This window comes from Felis catus, chromosome B3 (genome assembly GCF_018350175.1).
Source record: "Felis catus isolate Fca126 chromosome B3, F.catus_Fca126_mat1.0, whole genome shotgun sequence".
Taxonomy (NCBI): domain Eukaryota; kingdom Metazoa; phylum Chordata; class Mammalia; order Carnivora; family Felidae; genus Felis; species Felis catus.
In genome coordinates, this window is record NC_058373.1 from 47289900 (window position 1) to 47315953 (window position 26054).

Sequence of the window (26054 nt, forward strand, 5' to 3'; positions counted from 1 at the left end):
CCCTAGGATTCCTGCTAGTCTTAAAGCCCTACAATTATAACTGTCTACAATCACTCTGTTATTTTAGCTTCCTAGTGACTTGCATAGGACACTCCCTTTGAGAGTATTCTACTTGCTGCTCATCTTGCTTGCTATTTTTGTGGATAAACTGGAGAGAACAGTTTCTCTATGATTCTAACCCCTGACCTTTTCCTAACAGGCTCAGCTCACCAGTAATCTCTTAGATGATAGTTTTCCAAGTTACTCATTTTTGCCATTCTATATTTATTTCTGCAGAAATATAGAAACTTGTAATTGTCCTCTCTTTCCTATTAAAAAAAAAATCTTCCATTTAGTCACCCTCAAGATTTTATATTCTGACCTTCTCTATTTAATATTCAGACCAAATTTTATATAGTATATACATGAAAATGCTAGATCATTGGACATGTTTTAGTGGCCTTTGTGGTTCGGGAACATGTCAGGGTATCTACGGTTATCTCAAGGGCTGCCCCTGAAATTTCAAATTTACTACTAAAAATAACTCAAAATTAACATTAATTTTTAAAAAGTCATTCCTAACAACATAAAATCCCATAAAAATTTTGGGAGAAAGAAGGCATAATTCCTGAACTACAGCCAATTATCAAATGAAAGGCTACAGAACTCTGCCTATCTGCAGCAAAACAAGAAAAGGTGGATTCTAAACTGCTTTGATTTATCTCAGACTCCAAGTTCCTTACGGGGGTAAGAGCGAAAAAAGAAAACAAAACAAAACAAAGCAAAACAAAACAAATTTGATGCCTGCCTGGGGTGGTAAATACACTTTGAGAGCTTAACTAAAAAGCAAAGAAATTATGTGATAAACCATAAATAGCTTTTGTGGGGAAAATATATACATACTCAAAAACAAAGGACAAAGGACAGCGTAGCATTTGAGAAACAGACTGTGTCATCAGCCTACGTATGGGACTATAAGCCAGTTATATTCAAAATGAATAATGAATACATGCCATGTTCAAAAAGATATTAAAATTTGATGTTCAGAAGATGTTTTCAAATGCTACTGAACAAGAACAAAACTTTAGGAAGAATTTGGGTCTCAAAAAGCCATTTGGATTTTTTTCTGGTGATAAAAATCTTGAAAGTGTCTTGCTTCTTATTTCAGAATTCTGCATCTTCTGCAGTATATTAAAAAAATTATCTATGTCTGAAAATACTAACACCAAATTAAAAAATAGATACTAAAGAACAAAGAAATTTCTTTACATCTGAGAAATGCTTCAGAGGGACATAAAGATAAAGATGTTAAACAAATGATAAAAATAGGTTTCTGATAATTCAGAAAACAAAAATAATTAAATTAATTAAAATTTAATAAATTAAATTAAATTAAAAAAACAAAAACAATGAATTCTAGGTAGCAGAATTTTGTCAAACTTTCTGTCCTTTTGAAGGTTCCTTTTCTGAAAATAAATGATCTCTAAACAACAAGAGCAGTTACAATTTACCACTCATGTCAAGCATATATATTATATATGCAAGTCTAGGTAGCATAATACTTTGTATCTTTTAGTCTAACATTTATCTCTCCTTATGTTTTTAAACCCTTGCTTGCTTTCCAGCAAAATTTGGTAAAAATGAAATGCTAAAGTTCTTCAAATTTCAAGCTGTACTGGTAACAACTAGAAAAAATAAAGAACCTTTATTGAGTGTCTATTATATGCTGGACACGTGTTAGGCACAGGATACCTACACATTAATATTTTAGATAGGCATTATCTCCTTTTTTACAAATAGAAACTTGTCAATTTAGAAAACTTAAAAGCAAGTTATCCAAGATTTTAAAATAAAAAGCAGCTGAGGCCAGATAACACCCATGATCTGCTGGACTGGAAAGTCTGTGCTTTTCTACATCATCCTTTCAGATGCTGATAGGTTCCTTAAAGGAACGAAGCCAATTAAAAAGAAATTTGATCAACAAAAATGTAATTGACAGAATAAACTATGGTTTAAATTTAATATACTGAACAGGATAGGATGTTTTATGAGTAAACCAAGATATGTAGTATGTTTTAACATTCATAATAAACAGAAAATGGTCTTTGATATTAAATTAGATAGTAATCTTGGCTTTTTGTGTGATCTTGGGCAAGTTACTTAATATCTGAGCCTCAATTTCCTCATTTTTAAGACGAGTGTATTTAGTTATCTTAAAGAGGTGTGGTGCAAAGATTAAAGATTAAGATAATACAGATAATGGTTAACATAGATCCTCATACATGCAAGTCCTGCACCTCTAACAGAGTGGGGCTGTAAGGGATGTTAACAAATACACGACAAATGTTTCAATTTTTTTTCAAAAATTACTAGGATAAAACCACAACTGCCCCCTACCACTATCCAGTTCTTCACAATCTCCTTAAATGTTGTATCTTAGTACAAATTTGATACAGATAAAAAACAACTGGTATACACATAAGAACAAAGTTGGGGGCTAAGAGAATGGGAGAGGAGGTTCAGGAGCCCTAAAAAAGGAGGAAAACACCCCACAAAGTCAAAGTCCCATGCCTTCTGAAAGTCTCCCAGATAAACCTTAACAATCACAAATGCCACCTATTATTTATCAGCCAGGATACTTTAGTACTTTATCTAGCATAGACTGTTATGACAGTTTATACCTTTTCATATCAGAAGTGATTTTACATGTTCCCCAGTCCTCCTCTAGAGTGGGAAAGTGGGTCTGCCAGAGGAAAAGTTGTATTTGGTATAGAATACAGTAATGCTGTACTTCTAGATGTGTCCTGAGCATGTGTTTATTTTTTTTAGGTCTATGCCTTTTACCTGTCTGTTCATTCTCCCTCCTAACAGAAGAATTGCTACTCATCTTTCCAAACACAGCTCAAATGTCAACTCATGAAGCCATCAGTGCTTCCCAAGGTAGGGTTCATTCTACTTACCCTATGTTTCCAGAGTCTTTGGTATACAGCTTTACTTGCCTCACTGCAATATAATTAATCACCGAATGCTTGTATCTCATACTATATGGGAAGTTCCCTGAAGGTAATGATGGTGTGTGTCTATGTTAGACTTTTCAATATCTAAGCATCATTCTAATGTTACTGCTACAGGTCTACTTTGTCCAATATTTCAACCTATGTAGAAAAGCAAGTGGAAAATTTAATGTGCTTAAGGACATCACTTTATTTTATTTTTTTTTATCAGTGGGAAGAAAGCTAGGCCCACTGTGCTTTTTGATTATGTATTGGGTGTATCAGTTTTAAAACCATAAGTACTTGGCATTTATACACCTGAAAGGAACTTCAGATTTCCCACTTCAGATTTTCTAAGGACTGACAAGTCCAGGGTCATACAAATAATCACTAACTGAGCCAGCACATTTGAGCAGATCATTCTCTTAACCTTACTAATCATGCTGCTTTAATGTTGCCAACAAACACTTACTGGATCTTAATCCACAGACAGGAATTACCATTCAGTTGTTATGCAGAGAGGAATACAAGAGCTGAGGTTTGTGCTTATGAAACCTAAAATTGTATCATGGTTCACAAAAAGAAAAGGCCAATGCTCTGTGGTCAAATGTATAGATTATTAATGTTTTGCATGTTAAGTAACTCTGCCTCTGGTTTTCTGCAGCAGTATGAGCAGTACAATATTAACCTAGCTCTTCTACTGTTTCTTTAGTAAAAACGTAACATGTATTTTAAAGATGATTAAAGGTATTTTGGATAAACAGCAAACTGTGAAATCTGAGATGTTACTGTCAAGTTTCTAGTTTGGTTTAGTAAGTATAATATTCAAATGATCATGAAATAAAATATACACAGTCCACTTTCATTTTTATACCTTTTTACAATTTACATTGTTAAGGTCTATAAATTACATTTATTTCAATAAAAGGATTCCAATAGAAAACTGTAACTTTAAATTCCCATTTGCTTTAGATACTGAAAAGGTAAATAGTGTAACCATAAGTATTCCAAAAAGTTTATTATTTTGGGAATATTTATCAAAGTATCTTAAAAAATTTTTTTTAAATGTTTATTTATTTTTGAGTGAGAAAGACAGAGAGAGAGAGACAGTATGTGAGCAGGGGAGGGGCAGAAGAGAGAGGCAGACACAGAATCTGAAGCAGGTTCCAGGCTCTGAGCTGTCAGCACAGAGCTTGACATGGGGCCTGAACTCAGAACCGTGAGATCATGACCTGAGCCGAAGTCGAGTACTCAACCGACTGAGCCCCAAAGTATCTATTTTTAAAGTTAAAAAAAAATCTCTTTAAAAAACTTAAGATTTCAACATACCATTTAATTTAAAATATACTTTCATTAATTAAAATGCATTTGTTCTTTATATATGCTTAATGACATTCAAAATGTTTAAATACTATTTTCATCATGGTTTCTGAGTAGTGTGTATTTGATGCTGATATTAAATATAGAATTGAAAACACTGAATTCTAATCTGTTCTGTACAAATACCTAATAAATCCTGAGTAAGGTAATTGGTAACACACTACATAATTAGGCCTGGCTTATAAAATTTTCTAATGGTTCTCAAAGAAATTAAAGTTCAGAATTCAGTGGCTTTCCCCTTCTCTGTGGCTAGTCCTGACACATGAAACAATACAGAGAACGACCTCCAAGTAGTGAACGCTGTTATGATTAGGACTGGAAGGAACTCCCGTTACCTCCAGTGTCTATTCTTTTTCCAGACTGCTCTAGTTTGCCCTTTTGTTTTAAACATGAAAAAACTATGAAACACTGAAAATATACTGTTTCTTAAAATCAGTGTTAGGCTAAGAAGAAATGAGATGAATTTTTCATTTCCAAACCTTGTATTTTTTTTCACCTGTGTAGTCCTGGTAAATATTAATATGTAATTTAATTTTTATTACTTTCATAGAATTATGCCAATAAATTACAAGAAAATTGCACAGTTACATGTTTTAGCAGTTCTGTCAGTTTTAAATATGATTTCTGTTAATCTAGCAGAAATCATCTGTTATACTGTTGAACCACCTACCCCTCCACAGCATACAACTGTTAAAATGTAAATTGCCCAACTATTTTTAGCTGTTGTTGAAAAAAAATTCCTGTCTTCGGGAATAATGATTTGAGGCATTGTGTTCATTTTGTTTATCAAGCAGCTATTCAGCCTCTAGTGGGCCCAAGTGCTTATGCAAGCAAAAGCTTTTAAGAATGCCTGCAGCTGCAATCCAACCTTCCAGGTAGGCTGCAGGTTCAGAGCACAGCTGCCCTAAGCTGCATAAAACTCAGTCCATCTGGAACTGAGTTTCAAAGAGGATTTCAAATCTGAGTTTTCATGTATCACACGGAAGAGAAGGCAGGGGGAAGAACACAGGAAAGAAGGAAGGCAAACAACCAAAAAGATGATATCTCTACTTCAGCCTTAATAAAAAATAAAGCTCAGACCCATGCTGCTCCTTCTAGATTACTACTTGCCAAGCCGGATATTCCATTCAGTGTATACTTCGATGAGCTGTGACTCATCCAGCAGCACCTGCGCCCATGTGTTAAGTACTGCCAAATAAAAGCCCAACATCCATTTACACAACAAAGAGATGTACCCTACAAGGCATGGGGCCTCAGTCCAAAAGCCCCACTCCCCATTTGTTCAAAGCAAAGGGAGAGAGGAAAAAGATTTCCCTTCTCACACCAGAGATTTTTAAATGTAGGTGGATTTATGATGTAGGTTCATTTACAAATACTTTCACTCTTTAGAAGAATAAAATATATTTAATAGCACAAACACCCCTACAGTATTAGATTATCACGGCCATTAATGACTGTTCACCAAACCTTTCCAACCTCCTTCATGCAAGCTCTTTATTCTCAAAGGATACATTTTTTGAGCAAAGAGGGATCAACAAACTAGTTGCTTGAAAGCTTTCCTGATGCTAGGCTGAAGTTAGGAAAGGCTTAATGAAGGCTTTAAAATCCACAAGGGCTTCACAATGAACATCTGACTCGGTGATTTATGCATATTAATAACTTCAGTCCTACTGAGGCAAGCTGAGCCGAACATGTCCTCCGAATCTTAATGTCTTTAGCTCCACTGGGATTATTACAAATGTAAATTTCTAAGATTCTCAGCTATTAATCTCTGTCTGTCCTCCTGTTCAGCAACATAATGACTAATTAAACATCAAAAGACCTGTACAGGAGATCTTCTTTGACAGCTACCGGCCCAGTCCTCTTCCCAAGAGGGGAATTCAAATGACAGGGACATGGAGTAACAGCATATGAGTAAGCTACAAATTACTGCAGAGAAAGCTAAAAACCTAACATTAAATGTGGATTTATCTCAATCAATGATTCCGTTGAACAGTGAACAGTTACTATGCAAAGTGTGCCTGCTGACACCAATCAAATAATCCTTACAGCCAGCAAATACTGAATAGCTGAAATCAGTTGTTTACCACAAAGTCAAAAAAATGGGTACTTACTGAAGAAGGCAAACCAGGAGGCACCTTTCTGACTTTCTTTGCTTGCAAAGGATCTGCATATGGAAAACAATGTATTTCATCAGCATTTATATTAGAAAACATCAGACTTCAGGTGAATAGGAAAGAGTTTTCCCTTCTAGCGCTTTTCTGGCTTTCCAATATTTAGGAATAAGCAAGGGAATATAAAGATGAGGGCTTCATTCTTTCTTTTTTTTTATTTTTTTTATTTTTTTATTATTTTTTTTTTTTCAGCGTTTATTTATTTTTGGGACAGAGAGACACAGAGCATGAACGGGGGAGGGGCAGAGAGAGAGGGAGACACAGAACTGGAAACAGGCTCCAGGCTCTGAGCCATCAGCCCAGAGCCTGATGCGGGGCTTGAACTCACGGACCGTGAGATCGTGACCTGGCTGAAGTCGGACGCTTAACCGACTGCGCCACCCAGGCGCCCCAGGGCTTCATTCTTTCTAACTGGTTCCTGGGCAAAACAATTCTCCTAATGAAGTGATATATTCTGAAACACATATCCCATAAGCTTAGGAAGATGAAAGCAAAGCAAAACAGGAAAGAAAATAACAAACCAAAAAGCATGTGTGAGGGAAGGGAATTAACATTTCTTAGGTACCCATTTAGGTGCCAGGCTCCATACTGGGCACTGTCATTTGCAGAGGGGCATCTGGTATAACAGGTCACTTTAATAGTAAAACTGTTTAACAAATTTAGTATCCATATCACATTAAGAGTTAGGTTTAAAAGCATAGTCAACAAACAAAGTTAATGCTATGCTACAACTATGTTAAAAATTTGAAATAAAATTTAATAAATGAAAAATTATGGTTGAAATTATGTCAGAGAAATGCTACATAAACTATTACATACAGGCACTGTCATATACAATGTCATCCAGGATTCTGTAAGAACATCCACTGTTTGACAATGTGTGGTTGCAGCCCCTGGGTGGCCCAGCGGGTTAAGCCTCCGACTTTGGCTCAGGTCATGATCTTGCAGTTTGTGAGTTTGAGCCCCAGGTCCAACTCTGCACTGACAGCTCTGAGCCTGGAGTCCGATTCAGATTCTGTCTCTCCCTCTCTCTCAGCCCCTCCCCTGCTTGCACTGTTTCTCTCTCCCCTTCTCTCTCAAAAATAAATAAGCATTAAAAAAAAACCCCACAGTGTGTGGTTGAAACTTCAAATTCAGCACTGATTATTGTGTCATTTATCTTGGATGGATGTTTCTTTATAAGACTTAAATAATTTATTGATATAAATGAGAAAATGAGTATTTTCAGATACCCAACCAGCCTCACTTGGTATTTCGATTTTACTTATCTGTAAAACTTAAGATTTAAAACTTGTCCATCTTATTTACTGTAAAAAAAAAAAAGGTGGTAAGTACAGTTTTCCAATCTTACACAAATAATGGATGAAACTCAGGATTTTTCAGAAGCGTTCACTATTAAGAAGGCTGATGTAAAGTATACTATTTTTGCAAACTGTAAAAATGAGAATTAAACAAGCATGATATTTTCCTGGGTCATAAATGATACGACATAATAAGACACACGGTTGTTTAAGAAAGAATGAAATTCATTTAAATTAGGGCTGGGAATCTTTACAGTGACTATTCCAGGAAGCTGCAAAGCTAAGAAAGCAACTTTATAAGCATGTGTAGCATGTGGAAAAAATTTATACAATACAAAGGGGGGAAAAGCATTCATTACCATCTAAGTCCCTACACCAAGAGGCAGCCTATATTTCCTTGAAACAAAAGTGCCAAAGATAAACAACATCTGGCACACTCTGTATTTATAAAACTTAGAAGCAAATTTTTTTGTTCTTTGTGAGGCTTTTCTAGAACCCAACTCTTTACAACTAATAAAAACAGCATCCCTTGAGCAAAACTCATACTCCATGCCGAGAGAGTCAACTGAACCGCTCCTGTCAGTGGGGAGCTCATCAATCTATTTTGGATTAATTACCACCAGAAGATGTTGCTATTTAGTTTAGGACAGTTTTTTCTTCCAATGTGAATATAAATTTTTCTTTTATATTTTTATCTCACCATTGGCTGTCACTACACAATTACTTGTATAATGTCGTATTTAAAATCATGAGTTCGGGATTCATAGTTCACTTCTGAGGGGTTGCAAACTGTAACAGTTAAGAGAGTAAGCTGGCTGGATTCAAATTTCAGCTGCACCATACAGCAGCTATGTGAACGTGGGCAAGTTACTTTTACCCTCTTTGAGCTTCAGCTGCTAAGATGTGAAAAGGGAATACCACCTTTTAGAGTTATTGTAATAAAGATAATATATGAAAGATGTTCAGGACAGTGTGTAACAGAGAGTGACAATAAATTTTAGCTGTTATGATTAGTTTATATTAAATTCTGTGGCAAAGTGTTTATAAATTAAATAGCTAGATGCTGTTTTGCAAAATGTTGATTTCCTAAAGCATCTAACTAGCTTGAGAAGATGCTGAGGTGGGTGTAGATGATCTCTGAAGTCCTTTCAACTCTGAGATTTTAGGAATAACTGCAACGCCAAGAAAGAGTGGCTGAGTGAGAAATAACAATGAAGAATGGAATGACAATAATGATAAATGTTATTCATATAGGAAATGAGTGGGCCTCCCTGGGTACCAAGCCTCAGCTCAGTTGCTTAGTTTCCTGAACTTTTAGTAATAGTATATTGGTCCATATTAGTACTTTTTGTTATAGTATGTGCTCACATAACATACTAACAAGACATTTCTCGAGAGTGACACTGACACATCTAGACTCATGAATGTTCCTACCCTAACTCATCTGATAGGAAACAAAAGTCATAAAGATGGAGGAAAGATGCTTTACAATTTATCATTTCTTTAGTAACAAACAGTATACTGGTCTAAATCATCTGGGCTTACTTCATCAATACATATACTAAATCACCCATAATGCTGAGAGGGGGGCACATCTAGTCAGAGCTCTCTATTCCAAACATGACCATCTTTGCCCTTTTATACCCTCAAGCATACTCTAGACCCATGGACTAGGGCTATTGCACAAAACTCTAGGTTTGACAGAAGGTAGATACATGAATTGAAAGCAGTCAACAAGTATTTGTGGAATAAATAACTATGGCATAGTTTCTTTTAGTGGGCTATATTTACTTCAAAAGCTGCCATATCTTTGATTATAAACAGCATGTACAACTTCAATTTTCTTGTACAAAGGATTCCCTGGTAGGAATCACCAAAAATACCCACATTTAAACACTGCTTGGATAAGGTGTTAAGAGTATACCTGAGGCTTGCTGCAGCAGCAACACAAAACAGACTGGCCTGGTTAGGCTATGTACAAGACATAAGAAGGGAGCTAAAGAAAATGAGAGTTCAAAATTTAATAGGTGCAGAGTTTCCTATTGAGGTGATGTTTTGAAAGGAGAGTGAGATGACAGCTGCACAGCACTATGAATGTACTAAATATCATTGAATTGTGAATTTTAGTATGATTGATTTTACCTCAACTTTTAAAAAATTGGGGAGTAGAAGCAACTAATATGCAAAAAATATTGGACGTGGAGTCAGAAAATCTTAATTTTATCCTGGGGAAACCACCTACTAATTATATGAATGTGTCCTCCTGAGCCTCAGTTTATGTTAAATATAGTATTACAGCTACTGACTAGCAGGTCTGTTATACTAATGAGATGAGAAAGTATATAAAACCACTTTGTAAACTGTTCAGCATTATTATCAATCTTAGTAAAAAATAAGGTGTTAATATTAGCACGTAACGTTTTTATTATAATAGGAAAAACCAGTCCCATTTTCACTATTTAGTTCCTCTTATGGCGACAAAACAAGAGTACTAAATTGATTTTTTATTAAGTATCTAACAGATACAACATTTTATGCAAATAATCTCTACTATCAACATGATACCTAAGAAACCAAATTTCTTCTAAATAAAAGTACAGCCAGAAGTAAAGACTAAGGGGTTAAACAAAACAAAACAAAAAAAACATTTGTTAAGACAGGGTTTGTTGTACAATGCACACTTACCAAGTGCTGCAGAGTCATGGAGTGGTCTTCTCCTGGAACTTGTAGCAGAGAACGAGTAGTATGGTGTTCCAGGTTTTCCTGAAGAAGACAGCTGTGCTGGGCTTCCAAGCCCTAGATCTTGTCTCAGGAGACTAGACTATAAAACAAAGCCAAGGAAACAAGTTATTTTCCCACTGATACCAACTCAAATGGGAAAATGTCACCACTTCTGAGTTATTCAGATGGTTATTCAGAGGATGCTAATGCCTTCAACAATGCCTTGAATTAGATGCATCTAATAAATATTTGAACGATGGTTTATTAGAACATTGGCTTAAACCTACATTTCCTCGGGGCACGTGGAGTGGCTCAGTCAGTTAAGCATCCAACCTCGGCTCAGGTCATGATCTCACGGTTTGTGAGTCTGATCCCTGCATCCAGCTCTGCACCAAAAGCTCCAAGCCTGGTTCGGATTCTGTCTCCCTCTCTCTCTCTGCACCTCCCCTGCTCTCTCTCTCTCTCTTTCAAAAATAAACATTAAAAAAATAAACTTACATGTTCTCTCTTTCCTCATCCTCATGTTACCTAATTCCTAGTAATTACGTAGATCTAAACAATCTTAAGGTTGAAACACACTTTAGTTACTATGTGGTTTCACCCTTTAATCATCAAGAAGACTTCTGAAAAATGACCACCAAGTCTTTGCTTGAATGCTTTCATGACCATACAAGGCAGTCAATTCTGTTCTTTCTTCTTTTTTTTCTTTTAGGATAATTTTCATTGTTTAAAGACTGCCAATATTTTCAAGACAAGCCATTCCTGTGTCCTTCAACTGTGCTTCATGACATGGGGGTTTGAATGTAATCCTCATCATCTCTGACATAAGACCTCTGGATTTATTTTCAGTTTGTCAAAGTGTCTTGTAAAATGGAATGGATGACAATGCCCCAGATGTGACCTGATTAGTGCAGAGTCATTTTCAACACTACATTTAAACAACCCATTTGTGCTAGCTCATATTAAGAGGTTAGGAGTGATCACACGCTGTTACTCTTTATTGCATATGTTGCTATTAAGTCTTGTCCCTCCAATGGTTACCTTTTTCAGTTGTGTTTTTTAGTTCCAAGTACAAAAGTTAACATTTACCTGATCAAATTAATCTCGTTATATTTTATCATTTCTATCTGTTTTAGATTCTGAGTCTGTTAACCAATGCATTTGCTAGCCTTTTTAGTACTGGGGCATAAAAAATGGGACCAAAAGAAGACATGAGGATGACAAGCCTGAGGAGATCCCTAAGGTATGCTACAATGGCATGAAACTTTATCAAGTGCTTCACTGAAACCCAGAGATTCAGCAGCCCTGACCTACTAAACCAGTGACCCTATCATAAAGTAAATGAAGTTAACTTGGCAGAATTTGGTTCCAAGCCTTCTGGTAGCTGAGGGGAAAAGATTTCAACTGGAAAAGGTGCTAGATACAGTTGAGAGGATGCTCTCATGTGAAAAGGGCTATGATTCCTCTGATACATATATTACTCTCCTACCCCATATTTAATACCTGCCGTGACCATACTGATGAATATCAGAAAGGTACTAACAAATAAACCTCAGCTCTGGTCAGAAAGAATCAGTAGAACTTTGTAATAGAAGTCATCAGTAGCCCAGTTCCTGCCTCTATTCTAATAATCAAGAAAAACTCTCTTTTCAGTTTATCACGCTATTTAATGATTTTAAACAACTTGTGTTTCAGCTTTAAAAAGGCACAAATTCACATAACATAAAGATAACCACTGCAAAGTTTCCAACTAGTGATATGTGGTATATTCATTATGTGACCATCACCATCTAGTTCCAGAACATTTTTATCACCTCCAAAGGAAACCCTGTACCCATTAAACAGTTACTTCCATTCCTGTAGCCTCTGCAACCACTAATCTGCTGTCTCTATGAATTTCCCTATTCTGAGTATTTCATATAATTGGAATCATATGTGACCTTTTGTGTCTGGCTTCTCTCACTTCACATGTTTTTGAAGTGTATCCACGTTGTAGTTTGTATCAGTATTTCATTCCTTTGTAGGGCTGAATAATATTCCATTGTATAGACATACTATAATTTGTTTATTCATTTATTCACTAATGGGACACATTGGTTGTTTCTCGCTTTGGACTACTGTGAATAGTGTTGCTATGAACATTTGTGTATGGGCATTTATTTGAATACTTGTTTTCAATTCTTTTGGGTAATACTTAGGAGTGGAAATGCTGAGTCATATGGCAATTCTATCTTTAACTCTTTGAGGAACTGGCAAACTGTTTTCCACAATGGCTGGGCCATTTTACATTCCCACCAGCAATGTATGAGGATTCTAATCACATCCTTATCAACACTTACTAGTTTTTTGTTTTTAATTGTAGCCATACTAGTATGGACTAGTATCTTATTGTGGTTTTGACTACCATTTCCCGAATGATTAATGATGTTGGGTATCTCTTCATGGGCTTGATGGCCCTTTGTATTGTCTTCTTCAGAAAAACATCTATTCAAGTCCTTTGACCATTTTTAAATTGGGCTGTGTTCCTACTGTTATATTGTAAGAGTTCTTATACACCAGGGCACCTGGGTGGCTCAGTTAAGCAAGCAACTCTTGATTTTGGCTCAGGTCATGATCTCACAGTTCGTGAGATCAAGCCCCGTGTTGGGGTCTGTGCTGACAGTCCAGAACCTGCTTGGAATTCTCTTTTTCCCTCCCCTGCTCATGCACGTGTGCTCTCTCTCAAAATAAATAAACATTAAAAGAAAAGACTTCTTATACTAGACACTTACCAGACACATGATTTGCATGTCCCATTTTGTAGGCTGTCTTTTTTTTTTTTTTTAATTTTTTTTTTCAACGTTTATTTATTTTTTTGGGACAGAGAGAGACAGAGCATGAACGGGGGAGGAGCAGAGAGAGAGGGAGACACAGAATCGGAAACAGGCTCCAGGCTCTGAGCCATCAGCCCAGAGCCTGACGCGGGGCTCGAACTCCCGGACCGCGAGATCGTGACCTGGCTGAAGTCGGACGCTTAACCGACTGCGCCACCCAGGCGCCCCTGTAGGCTGTCTTTTTACCTCTTAATGTCCAAGTTTTTAATTTTGATGAAGTCTAATTTATCTTAATTTTTTTTCTTTTGTCATGCTTTTGACGTCACATCTAAGAATCTAATGCCAAATTCAAGGTAGTGAAGATTTAACCCTGTATTTTCTTCTAAGACTATATAGTTTCAGCTCACACCTAGATCACTGATCCATTTTGGGTTAATTTTTGTATATGGTTGGTAGAAGGTAGAGGTCCAACTTCATTCTTTTGAATGTGGATATCCAGTTGTGTTAGTACCATTTGTTGAAAAAAGTACTATTTCCTTATTCAGTGGTCTTGGCATCCTTTGCTGAAAATCAATTGCTTATAGATATTTGGGTTTATTTCTGGAGTCTCAATTCTATCTCATTTGTCTGTATGTCCACCTTGTACCAGTTGTATACTGTAGCTTTGTAGTAAGTTTTGAAAATGAAAAGTGTGTGTACTCTAACTTTCTTCTTCTTTTTTAATACTGTTCTCACTATTTGGGGTTCTTTGAAATTATACAGAAAATCTAAGGATCAACTTTTCCATTTCTGCAAAAAGATGCCACTGGAATTGTGATAGGGACTGCACTGAATCTGAAGATTGCTTTGGGGAGTTTTGCCACGTTAACAACATTAAGTTTTCTGACTGATGAACACTGAATCTGTAATTTCGGTCTTCTGTAACTTCTTTTAGCAATGCTTTGTAGTTTCCAGTATATATGTCTGACACTTTGTGGTTAAATTTATTCCTAGGTAGCTTTTTAAGAAGTTTATTTGAGAGAGAGAAAGTGTGTGAGCAGGGGAGGGGCAGAGACAAGGAGAGAGAGAATCTCAAGCAGGCCCTGCGCTGATAGCACAGAGCCCAAAGTGGGGCTTGAACTCATGAACTGTGAGCTGAACTGTTCGGCTCGAACTGTGAGCCAAAATCAAGAGTCAGATGCTAAACCCAATGAGCCACCCAGGAGCCCCTATTCCTAGGTATTTTATTCTTTTGGATGCTAAATGGAGTTGGTAGCTTAATTTTATTTTTGGTTTGTTGATTATTAGTGTACAGAAGTACAACTAGTTTTTGATCTTGAATCTTGCAACTACAGTAGATTTGTTTATTAGCTCAAATAGCTTTACGGTGGATTCTGTATATATAAGATCATACCATCTGCAAAAAGGGAAAATTTTACATCCTTCATTCCACTTTACTTCTTTCATTTCACGAAAGAATGAAAATAAGGTGAATGACATTTCATATTCTGTTTTCTGGGCACAAACTCTTTATCCTAAGTAAGAAGACCTTGTTTACCCTGCATCTAAGCTGAATTACAACTCCCAAAGGCTATTGGATGTTAGAAATTGGAAAGAGAATGGACAGGCCCCTAGAGAGAGGGTTGACAATTAAAGGCTAAATCCAAAAAGGAGTGTGACAGATTCAAACTGTATTAATCTAAATCAAGAATAAATAGAAAAATGCCAACTTATTCTGAAAATGATTCAGCAGATGTGTGTTTGTGTGTATAAACTCATGTGTAGGATACAAACACATACACATACTAAGTGAAAGAAAAGGAATGTGTACGCACAAATGTGGTGAAATACTGATGAAATTTCATTAAGAGCGCATAAATATTCACTTTATTATTCTCATACCTTTCCTGTGAGTTTGTAATTTTTCAAAATAAAAAGTTGGAGAAAATCAGAATAAATATCAAGGATCGACAAGCATACTTACAAATATACCATCTTAGGTAATATTTACTGCAATCTTATTATATAAATTATATGTTATACAGATAACAAGTAGTAGAACCCTAATTTGAATCTATGTCTGCTTAAGAGTTTCCTTCTTCAATATGAAGAAGACTTCTACAATAGTTCAGGAACCTAATTACCATATGTAAGACCATGAACTTCAAAACATTTAAGTGACCTGTAAATGACTTTGTGGATTATAATCCTAAAGCTGTATTATCTATAGAATACATACTGGTAGATTCTGTACACATGCATGGAAGAAAGGAAGAAGAATAAAATTTTTTAGGAGAAAAGTTTACTTTTACCAATAATGTTGATAAGCCTTTCTCCTTAGTATAGGTAAATATGGAGATACGGTTAGCAAATAGTCTGTATTCTTGTTCCACAGTGAATATTAATGCTAAAAAAAACCCATAGAAGATGTTCTTCACTTAGTTGTCTTAATCATAGAAATAACCATGTTTCCCTGTTCTATTTGTATCTTGATCTATATGTAGGAGAAATTGTTTCTTTTTAAGAACACAGAATATTTTATCCTATTAATTAAAATGAATTGTTCAGTACTACAAGAAATACAAAAGAAGTTTAAGACAATGTTTTCTCCATGAGGACTTGGCAATCTAGGAAATAATACCCATGAAACTAATGGAAAGTGATTAAAAAAAAATCAAGGGCTAAACTATATGAGCCTAATATCTTGATATTATATCACTTATAAAGTATTTTTCTTTTCTTTGATTCTTCAAATATTTTGGTAACACTAAAGCACAAATAATAAACTAGTTTATTTCTCTTAAAATAAAATTATGTATCAGTTCATATTATTGATTTTCCTGCCTGCTTAAAAACTAACGAGAAGCATTATTGATTGCCACTGATCTTGTCCTGAAGGTACAAGCAAAAAGAATACACAATCCCAGAGGATACAGAACTAGGCAAAGCAGTTTTATTCTGCCAAGCCATGTTATTCAAGGCAGAATTAGTTTTCCGAAATGACAGAGCACTACATTTCTTAACACAGTCTTAGAAAATAATCTTTTTAATAGTCATCTAAAACCTCAACTGTGAAAAATGTATCTAATTACTGAAGAATAATCAATTAAGGTTCATCCCAGAAACACTAATACAGCCTAGATTATTGTACGAAAAACTACAGTAAAGTTTCATTTTAAATTATGTATAGCCTGTAAATAAAAACTCCCATTTCTTTATAGTAGCCTATGTATAATACATGTAATATATGTGGATATATACACACACACACATATATTATATATTATATATATATATATTCTTTCTCCCTCTTCACATGCCAAGAAACCCTGACTCTAAAATGTTAAATTGAAAAGACTATTCAGTGTAAGTCTTCATGGTGACCAAAAAGTAAAGGAGAGGAATAAAGTAGTGAGTTTGACCAACATCATTTATTAATGTAACTTCTTAAGTATCTTGGAAGGTACTCTAAATGTGATTTCATAGGAAATCAGAAGAATATCCTATATAAAAATGGTGGGGTTTAGCAGCCCAGAGGATTCAGAACCACAATGCAGTAATTTGGATATTCTTTACCCTTAAAAGGGAAAGTGTCTGAAATCTTGATAAACATAAACTTACTTCCTCAGAACTGCTTTTTACCATTAAATGGCTTGGCCCAAACAATGTACTAAAATATAATTTCATATCCATTTATAACTTCAGATTAAATAAGGACTTATTAATTAATAAGGTTAAATTAATTAACACTATATCAAAAATTGTTAGCCTCACTTATGACTAAAACTTTGAAGCACTAATTCATTACTGATTTGTTTTCTAGAAAAATAAGATACAAAGTATGTTATAGTTGCACACTGTAAAAATGTTTAATATTTAATATGGACTCATGGAACCTCTGCTGTGTACATTTTACAGAATTCTTTAATTTTATGTCTATATTAGTGTCCTGAAATGGTATGCAGTTTTAATATATAAAGGCAAGCAGCTGTTCTCAGGTTTGTCTTCTTGAGAGGAGAGTGTACTAATTAAAACAATAAAAAAGTATAGAACACAATCATGATAAAACAGAGAACATAAACTATTAAAATTTCTCAGTTGAATTCTTTAAACTGTACCACGTATTTCCTTTGTCACTGAGGGATGAAGAAACAAAATCGTTCTGAGAGCAAAATCAGTATAGTATTACCATATTTGTAATTGTTTTTTTAACTGAGAAATATCACAATACAGTTTAGCTGTAAGTCCACTCACTTAAGGTTTCCGAGATTAAGACAGGGAAGTGGAGAGTGACAAAGAAGCCACTCATGATCAAATAAAAAACTCAGAGGGTAAAGGGGTACTCAGGGCAAAATATAAATGTAGGGCTTTAATACTATATGAGTCTTCTGTTAATTTTTTACAAATAATTAAAAAAACAGACTAATAAATTTTGAATTTGGAAAAAAGATATTGTGAAATAATTGTATTATGATGCAAATTCATTTACATTGAAATTCCAGGGATATGTTAGCAATTATCAGCATGTTGTTAAAGAATTCTATCCTGAGAATCTCATTAGATAGTGATGCAAACTACAGTTGTTATCATTCTGAGAACAAAGGGATCTTGAATGAGTAATCAATAGCAACTGGCAGAAAATGAGACATTAATTATGATCCTCTCTAGTGTTTTGTCTAAGGCAAGATTTCATTAAATGCTTTGTGCAACCTGAATAGTTCCAAGTCATTACCAACACTTTGGACAATACATTAATTGAGGGGGAGGGGAAACTATACAGGGAAACAAAGTAAAAGAAAACCTGAGATGTTTCTATTCCTTCCCCCAGGTCAATAAAAACATACCAACCACCACTAGCCAACTGTTATGCTTGTTCTTTTACAAGCCCTAAATCTTACAATCTCAACATGGTCTCTTGAAAATTTAATTATCATTTTCTATACTTAAAGTGTCAGGCAGGTTTGAGAAGATAATGACAGTCATCCATCAAACACATGCTGCCAACGCAATCAGCCCAATCTTTAAGAAACTACCTATGTACTATTAAATTAGTAAAACATGGTAATCTTAGCAGTTTGAATTTCCCTATCTCCTTTAATTATCAGTAACAGAGGGAAATTTTACCATCTTAATGTATCATTTTCACTAATTTTTGTCTGAACTTTTCTCTCAAATCCTACATCAGCCAATGAAAAGATTATTGAGTAGGAAGAAAATATGGGATAGAGATCAACAAAGGAAGACTTTGGGGAATAAAAAGAAAACTATAATGAAAACCATTAAAAAAAATTTTAATATACCCAGTATTTAAGTAATTACAAATATGCAAAAAGAATATTTGCATATTCAAGAAGAAAGCAGACTCTCAAGAGGTCAGCAGTGAGCATACTCTAAGCCCATCTTCTTCCTAAGTGAGTTTTTCTGAGTGTCTGAAGTTAGAAACTTCCTTGTTAAATAGGGTCCTCTTCAGTCTTCCTGCAAAGTTACCAGTGTGCCTTTGAACCTTTTATTTATTTATTTTTTTTGTGAATAAAAAGGAACCTGCTCTGTGAGGTGCTAACCAACATTAAAAGAACAGGAGATAAAGAAGTATCATTTCTCTTTTGCTTTTGTGGAAATGGTATTATGGAGTCCTAAGATTTTCAGCAGAGTTGATACTAAGAAGTCACTCCTTTTCTCTTTAATGCCAGTAAATGAGTACCTTCTCTTCCAAGTCCCTTGTATTTCGAAAAATACAATTAAGAATAACATAAAATACAATACAGTAGTAGGCATATAGTTAGGTATGAAATACTTTTTGAACTGAAACATCCTATACTGGAACATCTTCAAAAAGTTAAGCTTTTTATTTTGGGAATTTTCAAATATAAACAAAAACAGAAAAAACCCTCCAATATAATGAACCTTCCTATACCTTTCACCCAGCTTCACTTAACTTCCAGTATTCTGCTGCTCCTGCTTTACTTATTCTACCATTATTCACTTCTTGTTATACAGACCCTACAATTGACAACAATATCTTATAATCATGTAATGCCCAGGCTGTGGTCACCTCTTTTTTCATTTTTTCCCCCCTGAGATGGTGTCCAATCTCTAGCCATTATTTAATATACTCTTTTCTTCTGAAATCAGTTTGCAAAAGGATAAATTGACTTTCAAAAAAATGTTTATTTTTGAGAGAGAGAGAGGGAGAGAGAGCGTGCGCACACAAGCAACTGAGGGGCACAGAGAGAGGGGGACACAAGATCCAAAGCAGGTTCTGTGCTGATAGCTTTGGCACTGAAAGCAGCGAGTCCAATGTGGGACTCCAAGTCACAAACTGTGAGACTCATGAACTACGAGATCATGACCTGGACACTCAGCCAACTGAGCTACCCAGGAGCCCGAAGAATAAATTGACTTTTATTACTTATTTATTTTAATATTTATTTATTTTGAGAGAGAATGTGCAAGCATGCATGCGAGCAGGGATGGGGCAGAAAGGGAGGGAGAGAAAAAACTTAAGCAGGCTCTACAATGTCAGTGCAGAGCCTGATGCAGGGCTCAATCTCATGAAGCTGAGACTGTGACCTGAGCCGAAATCAAAAGTCCGAAGTTTAACTGACTGAGCCACCCATGTGCCCCTAAACTGACTTTTAAACAATGTATCCAAAGAGTACCACCAAAAGTATAATTAGCAAGTTTTATGGAGAGAACAAAAATGAGGTTTTTTCCCTGCCAAATACCTATGCATCATTTCTCTCTGGCCTTTTAACCAAAGTAGGAAATTAAACTTGCCTACTGCCTGATACTTTAAAATGAGACTTTCCTTCCACAAAGTAATTTATTTTACCTATGTTCCAAACTCAGAAGCTCCCCCTCTGCAGGTAGCTGATGGCTTATTATCTTGGTAATATATTTCCTTCCTATATCACAGGATTCAGATTCAAACATATTCTGAATACCTACTGAATACCAGCAGGCATAGCCTCTTCACAGGCTACTTAATGAGGTAATCATCTCTTGGAGAGCTTCGACACTGATCCATAGCCACTTTTATGTCTTTTTAACATTCCTGACTCCAGGATTTCTCCTATCACCATCAACTCATCTACTTTTTTTTTTTTTTTTTTTTTAGGTAGGCTCCAGGCCCAATGTGGGGCTTGAACTCTGCACCCTGAGATCAAGAGTCAGATGGATGCTCTGCTGACTGAGCCACCCAGGTGCTCTTTCCATCAACTAATTTACTGCCAAAAGGATGCTGTAGGTACTGGAAACCCCTGACTCCTGAAATTTTAAGTCCAATATTCAACTCTGACATGACCTATTTTTTTTTCAATATATGTAGTTTATTGTCAAATTGGTTTCCATATAACACCCAGTGCTCATCCCAAAAGATGCCCTCCTCAATACCCATCACCCACCCACCCCTCCCTCCCACCCCCCATCAACCCTCAGTTTGTTCTCAGTTTTTAAGAGTCTCTTATGCTTTGGCTCTCTCCCACTCTAACCTCTTTTTTTTTTTTTTTTTTCCCTTCCCCTCCCCCATGGGTTTCTGTTAAGTTTCTCAGGATCCACATAAAAGTGAAACCATATGATATCTGTCTTTCTTTGTATGGCTTATTTCACTTAGCATCACACTCTCCAGTTCCATCCACGTTGCTACAAAGGGCCATATTTCATTCTTTCTCATTGCCACGTAGTACTCCATTGTGTATATAAACCACATCTTCTTTATCCATTCATCAGTTGATGGACATTTAGGCTCTTTCCATAATTTGGCTATTGTTGAGAGTGCTGCTATAAACATTGGGGTACAAGTGCCCCTATGCATCAGTACTCCTGTATCCCTTGGGTAAATTCCTAGCAGTGCTATTGCTGGGTCATAGGGTAGGTCTAGTTTTAATTTTTTGAGGGACCTCCACACTGTTTTCCAGAGTGGCTGCACCAATTTGCATTCCCACCAACAGTGCAAGAGGGTTCCCGTTTCTCCACATCCTCTCCAGCAAATCAGTCTCCTGATTTGTTCATTTTGGACACTCTGACTGGCGTGAGGTGATATTTGAGTGTGGTTTTGATTTGTATTTCCCTGATGAGAAGCGACGTTGAGCATCTCTTCAGGTGCCTGTTGGCCATCCGGATGTCTTCTTTAGAGAAGTGTCTATTCATGTTTTCTGCCCATTTCTTCACTGGGTTATTTGTTTTTCGGGTGTGGAGTTTGGTGAGCTCTTTATAGATTTTGGATACTAGCCCTTTGTCCGATATGTCATTTCCAAATATCTTTCCCCATTCCATTGGTTGCCTTTTAGTTTTGTTGGTTGTTTCCTTTGTTGTGCAGAAGATTTTTATCTTCATAAGGTCCCAGTAGTTCATTTTTGCTTTTAACTCCCTTGCCTTTGGGGATGTGTCGAGTAAGACATTGCTACGGCTGAGGTCAGAGAGGTTTTTTCCTGCTTTCTCCTCGAGGGTTTTGATGGTTTCCTGTCTCACATTCAGGTCCTTTACCCATTTTGAGTTTATTTTTGTGAATGGTGTCAGAAAGTGGTCTAGTTTCAATCTGCTTCATGTTGCTGTCCAGTTCTCCCAGCACCATTTGTTAAAGAGACTGTCTTTTTTCCATTGGATGTTCTTTCCTGCTTTGTCAAAGATTAGTTGGCCATACGTTTGTGGGTCTAGTTCTGGGGTTTCTATTCTATTCCATTGGTCTATGTGTCTGTTTTTGTGCCAATACCATGCTGTCTTGATGACGACAGCTTTGTAGTAGAGGCTAAAATCTGGGATTGTGATGCCTCCTGCTTTGGTCTTCTTCTTCAAAATTACTTTGGCTATTTGGGGCCTTTTGTGGTTCCATATGAATTTTAGGATTGCTTGTTCTAGTTTCGAGAAGAATGCTGGTGCAATTTTGATTGGGATTGCATTGAATGTGTAGTTAGCTTTGGGTAGTATGACACGACCTATTTTTACAACACCATAACTTCTTTACTACTTACTGCACTTTTTTTTTGGCTCAAGATATCCAGTATCTTTTTGTTTAAAAACAATTTTTTTTAATGTTTACTTATTTTTGAGATACAGAGTGCAAGCAGAGGAAGGGCCAGGCCCTTCCTGATGCAGGCTCCAGGCTCTGAGCTGTCAACACAGAGCCTGATGTGGGGCTCGAACTCACAAACTATGAGATAGTGACCTGAGCTGAAGTTGGACGCTTAACTGCCTTGAGCCAGCCAGCCTCCTCATGTATCTTTTTGTTTTTAAATGCTTAATTTTGAGGGCGAGTGCACGTGCATGCAAGCAGGGGAGGGGCAGAGACAGAGGGAGACAGAGGATCTGAAGCAGGCTCTGCACTGACAGCAGAGAGCCCAATGTGGGGTTAGAACGCACAAACCACAAGATCATGACCTGAACCAAAAGTCAGATGCTTAACTGACTGAGCCACCCATGCATCCCTCAAGATATCCAATAGCTTGACCCTTTCCCCCCCCCCCAAGTTTAATTATGGCTTCATTTCCTTCCTTTGAAAACTATCCCACATAGTCTATCACTTGAACCATTATCTCATTACTACTTCAATTCTTCTATCCTTAACCATTTACCAGCTATGAAACCTTGGATAAATTACATTAATTCCTGAGGCTTCAGGTTCCTCCACTGTCAAATGGAGAACAATAACAGCAACAGCAGTGGCAACACTTTTGCCATAGAGTACTGCAAGGACCATATGAAATGTCTGTAAGGTGCTTTAGCACAATGCCTGACACTAGTAAATATGTGATATACACTAGCCCTTATGTTTGTTTAGGCATACCTCATTTTATTGTACTTTGCAGATACTGCACGTTTTACAAATTGCAGGTTATTATCCTGGTTTTATATATATATATATGTATATATATATATATATGTTGCTTCTGTCGAGCAAGTCCACAGGTACCATTTTTCCAACAGCATTTGCTAACTTTGTGTCTCTGTGTCATATTTTGGTAATTCTTGCAATGTTTCAAACTTCTTCATTATTACTGTATTTCTTAAGGTTATACTGTAATTGTTTTGGGGTACTGTGAGCTGTGTCCATATAAGAGGGTGAATTTAATCGATAAATGCTGTGTTCTGACTGCTCCACTGACCAGTCATTCTTCTGTCTCTCTCCCTCTCCTTGAGCCACTTTATTCCTTGAGACACAACGATATTCAAGTTAGGCCAATTAATAACCCAACAATGGCCTCTAAATGTTCAAGTGAAACGAAGAGTCACACATCTCTCACTTCAAATCAAAAGCTAGAAATGACTAAGCTTAGTGAGGAGAGCATGTCAAATGTGGAGATAGGATGAAATCTAAGCCAGTTGTACCAAACAGTTAGCCAAGGTATGAATACCATGAATACCATGAATTTCCTATGAATACCAAAGGAAAAATTCTTAAGGAAATTAGAAGTGCTACTCCAGTGAACACATGAATGTTAAGAAAGCCAAATAGCCTTAATGCTGATAGGTGGAAAGTTTTAGTGGTCTGGACAGAAGATCAAACCAGCTACAATACTGCATAATCCAAAGCAAAGCCCTAACTCACCTCAATTCTATGAAGGCTGAGAGACTTGAGGAGGATGCAAACGAAAAGTATGAAGTTAGCAGAAGTTGGTTCATAAAGTTTAAGAAAGAAGCCACCTCTGTAATACAAAAGTGCAAGGTGAAGCAACAAGTCCTGATGTAGAAGCTGCAGGAAGTTATCCAGAAGATCTAGCTAAGATAATTAATGAAGGTGTTTACACTAAGCAACAAATTTTCAATGGAGATGAAACAGGCTTTTATCAGAAGATGTTGCCATCTAGGACTTACATACCTGGAGAGGAAAAGTCAATGCCCAACTTCAAAGCTTTACACAGAACAGGCCAAGTCTCTTGTTAGGGGCTAATGCAGCTAGTGACTTTCAGTTGAAGCCAGTGCTCACTTGCCATTATTAAAATCACAGGGCCCTTAAGAATTATGCTAAATAGGGGCACCTAGGTGGCTTAGTTGGTTAAGCATCCAACTTTAGCACAGATCATGATCTTGTGTTGTGGTTTATGGGTTGGAGCCCCAGATTGATCTTTGTGCTGATGGCTCAGAGCCTGGAACCTGCTTTGGATTCTGTGTCTCCCTCTATCTCTCTGCCCCTACCCTGCTTATGCTTTGACTCTCTCTCTCTCTCTCAAAAAAAATAAACATTAAAAAAATATTTAAAAAAATTATGCTAAATATGCTCTGCCTATGCTCTGTAAATGGGACAAAGTCTGGATGACAGCCGACCTGTTAATATGGTTTACATGGTTACACAGTTTACTGAATATTTTGAGCCCACTGTTGAGACTTGCTGCTTAGAAAAAAAGATTCCTTTCAAAATATTATTGCTCACTGACAATGAACCTGGTCATCCAAGAGCTCTGATGGAGACGTACAATGACATTAGTGTTGTTCTCATGCTTGCTCACCTGCAACCATGGATCAAAGAGTAATTCTGACTTTCAAATCTTATTATTACAGAAATGTCATAAGGCTAGGGTTGCCATAGATTGTAATTCCTCTCTGAAAGATCTGTGCAAAGTCAAATGAAAATCTTCTGGAAGGGAATGGCCATCCTACATGTTGTTGAGAACATTCATGATTCACAGGAAGAGGTCAAATTATCGACGTGAACAGGAGGGGAGTTTGGAAGAAGCTGATTCCAACCTCATGGATGAAATTAAGGTATGCACATTGTTCTTTTAGGCATAATGCTACTGCATACTTAACAGACTACAGTATAATGTAAACATAACTTTATATGCACTGGGAAAGCAAAAAATTCGCCTGACTCACTTTATTGCAGTGATCTGGAACTGAACCTTCAGTACCTCTGAGGTATACATGTATTATCACTATTATCAGTAATCTATGCAGCCAAACATTTGTTGTCTGCTTGTACATTTAGTCTGCTGAGTACTACTAGAATAAAAATTAAAAACACATTGGAGTGTCTGGGTGGCTCAGTCTGTTAAGCCTCCGACTTCGGCTCAGGTCATGATTTCACAGCTCGTGAGTTCGAGCCTGATATCGGGCTCTGTGCTGACAGCTCAGAGCCTGGAGCCTGCTTCGAAACCTGTGTGTCCCTTTCTCTCTGTCCCTCCCCTGCTAATGCTCTCTCTCCTTCAGAAATAAACATTAAAAAAAATTTAAAAACATACAAAACTATATAGGTTAATAGTTATTTCTGGTCTCTAATCTGAGCTGAATCATCCATACCTCTTTCACTAGAGAGCTCATAGAATTGAAAGAACATTTTCAGGTATTTTATTTCAATCAAACAACATATGCTCTAATCCCTCTATTATAAAAATTTCAGTAAAGGGAAGGTCTAGCCTGTGCTTGAAAACATCCAGTGACAATAAAGTCACTATCTACCTAGGTTGACTATTCTATCTTCTATACCATGAAAACATTCCTTCTTACATTACGTTAAAATCAGGATCAGGGTGTCTGGGTGGCTGAGTTGGTTAAGCAGCTGACTCTTGGTTTCAGCTCAGGTCATGATCTCACGGTTTGTGGGTTTGAGCCCCGTCTTGGGCTCCTTGCAGACAGTGTGGAGCCTGCTTGGGATTCTCTCTGCCCCTGCCCCCCACTCCCTCTCTCAAAAATAAATACTTAAAAAGGAAAAAAAAAAACACCTCATGAAAGTCTTTTTTTTTTTTTAATTAAAAAAAAAATTTTTTTTTTCAACGTTTATTT

The 26054-nt window shown here is 36.4% G+C and overlaps 1 protein-coding gene across 1 annotated transcript in view; it reads right to left on the reverse strand.

The window, feature by feature from the left end:
- TCF12 (transcription factor 12) overlaps nt 1-26054 on the reverse strand; it is a 379017-nt gene that overhangs the window by 74880 nt on the left and 278083 nt on the right. The window contains 2 exon segments of the mRNA XM_045059253.1: nt 6467-6519; nt 10513-10648. Of these exon segments, the coding sequence (XP_044915188.1) occupies nt 6467-6519; nt 10513-10648 (189 nt within the window).